Source organism: Pongo pygmaeus, chromosome 9, assembly GCF_028885625.2.
Source record: "Pongo pygmaeus isolate AG05252 chromosome 9, NHGRI_mPonPyg2-v2.0_pri, whole genome shotgun sequence".
NCBI lineage: Eukaryota > Metazoa > Chordata > Mammalia > Primates > Hominidae > Pongo > Pongo pygmaeus.
In genome coordinates, this window is record NC_072382.2 from 17,734,694 (window position 1) to 17,742,075 (window position 7,382).

At 47.2% G+C, this 7,382-nt stretch overlaps 1 protein-coding gene across 4 annotated transcripts in view; it reads right to left on the bottom strand.

Annotated features, from left to right (window-relative positions):
• The window catches only part of ZDHHC5 (zinc finger DHHC-type palmitoyltransferase 5), a 33,177-nt gene extending 27,228 nt beyond the window's left edge, over nucleotides 1–5,949 (bottom strand). The window contains exons 1-3 of one of the 4 annotated variants that reach the window (XM_063671807.1): nucleotides 5,404–5,535; nucleotides 2,345–2,524; nucleotides 756–1,932 (exon numbers count right to left, since the gene is read on the bottom strand). In XM_063671807.1, the coding sequence (XP_063527877.1) occupies nucleotides 756–859 (104 nt within the window). In that variant the 5' untranslated portion in view covers nucleotides 860–1,932; nucleotides 2,345–2,524; nucleotides 5,404–5,535. Of the gene's footprint in view, nucleotides 1–755; nucleotides 1,933–2,344; nucleotides 3,114–5,403; nucleotides 5,536–5,811 lie in introns of those variants that run through there. The other 3 variants (XM_054438302.2, XM_054438303.2, XM_054438305.2) reach the window with 3 other exon arrangements.
• Nucleotides 5,950–7,382: the final 1,433 nt, after the last annotated feature.

Here is a 7,382-nt window from a genome sequence, read left to right on the forward strand (position 1 = left end):
TTCCAGTACTCTCAGTTTCCACAATCTCACACCTAAGCTTCAGACATCCTGGAAAAAAGCCATTAGCATTTAAAAAGCCTTTAGTCGGCCCAGCATGGTGGCTCACACCTGTAATCCCAGCACTTTGGGAGGCCAAGGTGGATGGATCACTTGAGGTCAGGAGTTTGAGACCAGCCCGGCCAATATGGTGAAACCCCATCTCTACTGAAAATTAAAAAATTAGCCAGATGTGGTGGCTGGCACTTTTAATCCTAGCTACTAAGGAGGCTGAGGCAGGAGAATCACTTGAACTCGGGAGGCGGAGGTTGCAGTGAGCCAAGACCGCGACATTGCACTCCAGCCTGAGTGACAGAGCAAGATGCTGTCTTCCAAAAAAAAAAAAAAAAAGCCTTTAGTCTAGTCTAGTTCTCTTTCTCATAGAATTGACTGCTTAAACTGCTTTAAGCCTCTCTGGTGGTTTCCTCCCACTTCCTTCCTAGTTTAGGATCATCTAATGATGGAGCTGGGTAGAAAAATATGAAGACATCTATGATTCCAAAATAAAGGAGGAAAGGGTAGGTAGAAGATTCAGCAAAGTAAAATTGATAACAAGCCTGATCTCATTTTTCTTACATGTCTCTGGGATTTGGATTTACCTGTACCAGACACTGAGCCCTCTCAGTCACTGGGCTTTGCAAAACTCAAGAGAAAGCGTATCTCCTCACTTCCCATGGAGTATCCACCCACCCAAACATCCCTGATGGGAGAAAACTCACGTAAAGGCAAAGAAGAGTGTCGTAGCTCCCACTAGGAAGATGGCGGCTGCAGAGACCGGGACATACTTGCTGGGTTTGAATCTCTTTCCAGACTCTGCGGGCATGTTGGAGCTCTGATGGGAAATCTGCCCTGCCGCATAGCCCAGGCCCACACAGCGGCAGAACAGACAAGAAAATGGGAGGAGGGAAGCAACAGAGAGGAGTACAAAAGAAAACCAGGGAAACAGAAAACTTTATCACCCTTCCCCCTCCCAAATAAAGCCAAAGGTCAAAAGATCTCAAATGAAGGAAAGCACATGGGAGGGGGAAAGGTGATTCCAAATGATGAATAACCACCTCCCCAGAACAAGGCAGAAGGGAAGATTAAGAAACACAACTTGTACAGTTTAAAAACTGGAGACAAACAGTAGGCTGTACACATGCAAGTGGTTGCAGGCGGAAAACATGGGCAGTCAGACAGATCAAGATACAGCTCATGGATGGAGGCAGGTCTTCAAAAGAAGGAGAGAATATCAGGGTATGGCAAAAAAACTTTGGGCAAAGAAAAATTCTTCTGAGGAGATACTACAGTACCTCCACGACTACAGTTCCATAAAATGTGAGCTGCACCTAAAAGAGGTGTGCCCTGTGTTTCTATTTCTATTTCAATCCAAGAAAGAACCTGAGGCCCCTTCCAACTTTAAAGAGGAGCTGTGTTTACTGCAGTCTTTGTCTCTTTTAGGTAGTCTTCTCAATGCCACCACTCCCACACCCTGACTTCACCAGGGCTTGTAGTCTGGCAATGGTGGTTTAATTTATTTCTCTCTTGATGGCTAAAGCTGGACAACAGCTGTTGTAAGTTTGAGCTGTAAATCCTTTTCTTTGAAGGGGCAAGGAAAACAGGGCAAGCTTGTCTGTCTTCAATCTCTTCTTGTTATTCCCAAGCCCTTTAAGGGCTCTGTTTCCTATAGAGTTCATGTAAAACTAAAGGGAAACTTAAAATCCTTGAAGCCATGTTCTTCCCAATAGGCAGAATAAGATGAAGAAATCAATTCCAATTGATGACACTTCAAAAGTTTACTGTGGATGAAAACGAAGTTCCAAAGATGTCCCTGTTTCCAGACTAGTCAATGTCTCTTATCTTTCTTCAGTCTTCAGCTTTCCAGATGCAGAGTTCAACCGGGTTACTGTGTCTCACCTGGAGAAAAACAAGTATCTTTATCAGAGAATTCTTTCAGGGTATTTCTTAGACACCAAGGCTAAAATTCCACAGGCTGCTGTTAAAAAGTACTTTCTGAAAGAAAGACTGTTTTCCATTTCACTTACATGTATGTAGGTAAGAAAGGACTCTGAATTCAGAGGAAAACTGATTTGAGAATCCTTTGCTCTGTTCAGATTGGAAGCAGAACATGGCTTCACCTGGCCAAAGGACATCAAAGGACTAGCTCTTGTAAGGGGCCCTTCTCACCTGACATAGATGGTAGTAACAAATACCAAGAATATCAAAATCACAAACAAGGGCACAGCAGTGAAGGGCAGTCCTAGAACAAAGATTTCTCTTTGGACAAGAAGAGTGTTTATTGTTATAGTGAAAAAAGAAAAAAATTAACCTCAAAATTAGGACAGCAAGTCTCATTTTCTTTCTCTGTGTGTTTCTCTTGCTCCTCTATGCTTTTTAGTTACAATCCTGAAGAGGCAGAAGCTGAATTTTTGGTCTTCTGGAATCACCCATTAGAACGCTGGGTAAGAAATGTTCTTGCAGAGAAAGGCATGATGCCCTCTATGAGAAACTGAATAAGCATAGCATAGGGTTGGTCCTTTTTTCCCAATTCAACAGTTTATTATTCCTATATTGGCCTAAGGTAACCGAGCCCCACCTGCCCCAATATGATTAAAAGTAACAATTATTTCTGTTGATGACAGTAACAAACTAACACCAGCACCTTGGGATTTTATAAGATGCTTTTCATCTGGTGATCTAAAAGCACTTTACTCACATTATCTGGTGACGCAGTCCCTTATCCCACTCTTTAAAATTGAAGGCTACAGAATGCCCGAGGACATTCCACTGAATCACCTCAGGTTCAGAACTCAAGAGGTCACATGCCCCTCTGGTGACACAAACCCTTTCTACCTTTTCATCCACCACCTGCCCAGAGATGATAACTTGGAATCTGCAAGCCAAAAATTTTAAGTTAGAATTTTAAAAGAAAGTAGTTTTATTCCCTTCTCTACTAAAAATACAAAAATTAGCCGGGTGGGCGCCTGTAGTCCCAGCTACTCAGGAGGCTGAGGCAGGAGAATCACTTGAACCCAGGAGGCAGAGGTTGCAGTGAACCACTGCACTCCAGCCTGGGCAACAGAGCAAGACTCTGTCTCAAAAAAAAAAAAAAAAAAAAAAAAATCCGAAGATTCAGATAACAAAATATAAATGTGCCCTACAATGTACCACTTCCTCTCTCACCTATGGCATGGAAGGCAAAGGTGCCTTCCCTTATGATTCATTTCTCTCTTTAAAATTAGGGTTTCAGAGGGCCAAACAGCAGTATTAGAACACAGAGAGCGCCCAAAGATTCTAAGAAACTGTTATAGTCCTAGAAAACATAAATCCTCTCTAGTCCCTGATTTAATGATTATTTAACTCTCAGTTTCCTACAGGAATGGAAGCCTAACATTTGGAATGTAGGCCTCAGTAACTTTGTTAACAAAAGCAAATTCTTGATTTGTAGACAATATGTACTTTTTTTTTTTTTTTTTTGAAACACAGTTTCCCTCTGTCACCCAGGCTGAAGTGCATGGTGTGATCTCAGCTCACTGCAACCTCCGCCTCCCGGATTCAAGCAATTCTCCTGTCTCACCTCCCGAGCAGCTGGGATTACAGGAGGGCACCACCACGCCCAGCTAATTTTGTATTTTTAGTAGAGATGGGGTTTCACCATGTTGCCCAGGCTGGTCTCGAACTCCTGACCTCCAGGTGATCTGCCTCCTCACCCAAAGTGCTGGGATTACAGGTGTGAGACACCCTGCCCAGCCAATATGTACTATTAAAGCAAACTTTTCCCTCAAAATCCCAAAGACTAGAAAAGATGGAAAATCATACTACTTAAATTTTATCTAGAGTAGAATATCATTTAGATACTATATATTATTTCATATATTTTCCACAGGAAAAAAGTCACTTGGACTAATATTGACATAGTAATACAGAGTCATGAAAGGCCATGCAATTTTGGGAGTATAATACTGGGAATACAAAAGAGATCAGCATCTGAGATGCTTGGGGGCTACACAATAGAAGGGAAATCATAAAACCTAAGAATTTATTGGGTGTAAATAAAGATGAACCAATTCTTAGCAGAAGGATGTGCTGCAGATAGTAGGATGAAACCACAAGGGTGAGTATGGTTCATCAGAGTCAATAGTTTGAATCCATACTAGTATCAAAAAAGTATACAAGAATATGTATGCCAGCCGGGCGCCGGGGCTCACGCCTGTAATCCCAGCACTTTGGGAGGCCGAGGCGGGCGGATCATTTGAGGTCAGGAGTTCGAGACCAGCCTGGCCAACATACCAAAACCCTGTCTCTACTAAAAATACAAACAAATGAGCAGGGCGTGATGGGGCATGCCTGAAATCCCAGCGACTAGGGAGGCTGAGACACGAGAATCGCTTGAACCCGGGAGGTGGAAGTTGCAGTGAGCCAAGATAGCAGCCACTGCACTCCAGCCTGGGCGACAGAGCCAGACTCTGTCTCAAAAATAAGAAAAAAAGTAATATGTATGCCATATTGAGGCACAGAGTAAACTATGAAATGGAAATATGTATATGTAAAACAAACAATACAGGATATGTGGTTTGAAGGCTTTAATAAGGTTTAATACAGGTATTTCCTTAAATAGGTGGACACCAGCAGTACCAAGGACAACACAACTATTTTTTGTTGAAATAAGCGGTGTAACAGTACAATAGAGTAAATCTAAATGCACAGTAATGGAGGTACCATGGAATAATTCACATGTCAAGGTATGGGAGAAAGAGCCAAGAAGTTTAATGTGGGTGGCCAAGAAGTTTAATGTGGGTGTTATCATTATATACCGAGGTAGCAAAATACATGGCAATATAATTTTGTAAACATTAAGTTTATACAATGGGTGATAATGAGCATTCCGAAGATATCTGATCCAGGACAGAGGGATACTGAGATAGAAGGAAGGATGATATGCAAATGTTAGATCCACTTGGTCAAGATGGCATTAACCAGGAAGTGAAGAATCCAAGGCAGAAAAATAGTCTAGCGTACAACGTATATGTGATCCTACAACTGCCTTCATAACTTTTAGCAACTTTCTTACTTCTTATTTCAGTGTTTCATTTGGCCAAGTGGGTAAAACACTTTCCATCTGCCTGCCCCAAAAAGCAATTTATATAGGTAAAATATTGACAAACGCATTCGAGCTCCACTTTAAAAAGTACAAAGTACTAAACGCATGGAGCATTCGGCTGGCTGGCGGTAGGAGGAGGAAGCGGACGGGTGAGAGAGAACAGGTAACAGGATGAAGCTTGAGCCAAAATAAGTATCAGCAGAGTGGAGTGAGGGACACGAACCGCAGAGCGGTAAAAGGGAAACAGCACCCGGTCCCCACCACGGGACTGGGGCAAGGAGAATCACCCGTTGGGGCAAGGCTGACGACCGCTGAAACCGAGAAGAAGGAATCCACGGCGGCCAGGCCCACCGAGGTTGAGAGACGGTCTGCGGGGACCGCAGAGCCCGAGGGCGCAGGGCCGGGGGCGGAAGGGGCGGCGGCTGGGCGCCAGGCACCGGGGACCGCGGTCTCGAGCTGAGTGGCCGTCTCTAACCCGTTCCGAACCCTGGCGGTCATGGATCCCCGGCCTCTACTCGTCGTCCGTTTCCAGGGCCCACGGGTCCCGCCGCGGTTGGAAGACCCAGCCCAGAGGAGAAATGGGGCCTTAACCCCCTCACCGTCGTCGGTCCCCCTTCCCTAGAGGTCACCCTCCCCTCCCACCTCGCTGGTCCGGCACTTCCGGTTCCGCAGGGACCGGTGTCCTCCGCACTCACCCCCGAGCCCGGTGCCCGTCACCACCGCCGTCGTTGTCACCGCCGCCTCCCGGCAGTGCCGTCCTGCCTCAGAGAAGCAGCGCGCGGCCCCCGCACGCTCCACGCCCGCCCCGCTGCCGCGCGCTCCCGCCAGGCGTCGCTCGTCTAGGAGCCGGCGCGCGGCCGTTGCCCTCAGTGCCGGGTCTCGAACCCTTCCAGCTTTCCCATTGGCTCCCTGGTCCGGGCTCGCGCGACGTCTCGCGCGGCGCACGTTTGTCTCATTCATGCGGCTCGCGCTGCCGCGCCCACCCCCGCTCACTCTCCCATTCACCCATAGCCCCCACCCCGACTCCGATCTGGGGCGTGCGCGCGAACCCTGGCGACCGCGGCGACCTCGCGGCCTGATTGGCTGCAGCAACATAGCGTCGTACGCACGCGAGAAAACGAGAGCGCGCACGTAAGGCCGTGGGGTTGCGGAGACAACTAAGAGACAAGGATTGGCCTAATGCACAGGAGTCAGGAATGAGGAAATGGCCAGGAGAGTCTTCCCTTCTCCTGCGTCCTGTTGTATTCCCACTGAATCCAAGCAAAAACCCCCGGAAATAAGAAAAGAATTATGTGTGTGTACTAGAAGTACTCAAAAGCAAACAGCTACCTTCTCGAATTCAGCAACCCCTCTCCTACTGAGGTGGTACAGTCCAGACAGGCTTCCAGCGCAGCCAATTACCGATGACTATCGCTGCTTCCTGCTTCAGCCCCTTCGCGGTGGATTGGCCAACCATTTGGTGACTAGGCCTCCCTCTTCTTCCCACCTCCTTTTTTTTTTTTTTTTTTTTGATGGCAAAAACTTTATTTAAAACAATCTTGCTGGAGAAATCTTCGGCGAGGTCGCTGGTCCGGGCAGAATCCAGGGTGATGGAATGGTCTGGGCTGTGTCTCCCACATGAAGGGGACGCCCGGACTTGAAGAGCCAATGTAGGGCGAGGCTCCTGCCAAGGGCCGGGGAGGGAGATGAAGAAGAGCAGGCGCCAGCCTTGGAGCCGTAGCGCTAACCGTGAGAGGGAAGCCTAAGGAGCGCGCGACCTGAGGCGGTGGCAGCACCCTCCCGCCCCCGGAGTGCGAGCCGGGAAGTGAACTCCCTTAATTCCATTAGTTTCCCACTGCCACACGTGGGATGGGCGCCCGCATCCCTCACCTCACCCAATCCTAGAATACAAAGCTAAAAGCAAAAGGTTCTCTAGAATAGCTGCTGTCCCTGGCGAGCTAACTCTGCATAGGTCATAGTGCTACACTTTGCCCTGATTAGCCCAAGACAGCTGTGAACCCAATAGCAATGCCCCGTGTTCTCTCCCCATTCAGCTCGAGGCTATTTCTTTTTTGGAAAGCAACTCTGGCTATTACATAATGGCCCCTCAAAAGGTGTTTCACAAGCCACTTCCCTGAAGCCGAGGCCCCTCACCTGTAAAATCCTGAGGACTGTCCTCGGGTTTGGTCTCAAATGTTGCTGGCTTTACTGTGGTTCTGACACTTTAGCATTAGGCAGCAAGGTAAAGGAGAACTACCTTCTCCTGTTTTCTGGAGTCTAGTTCCTT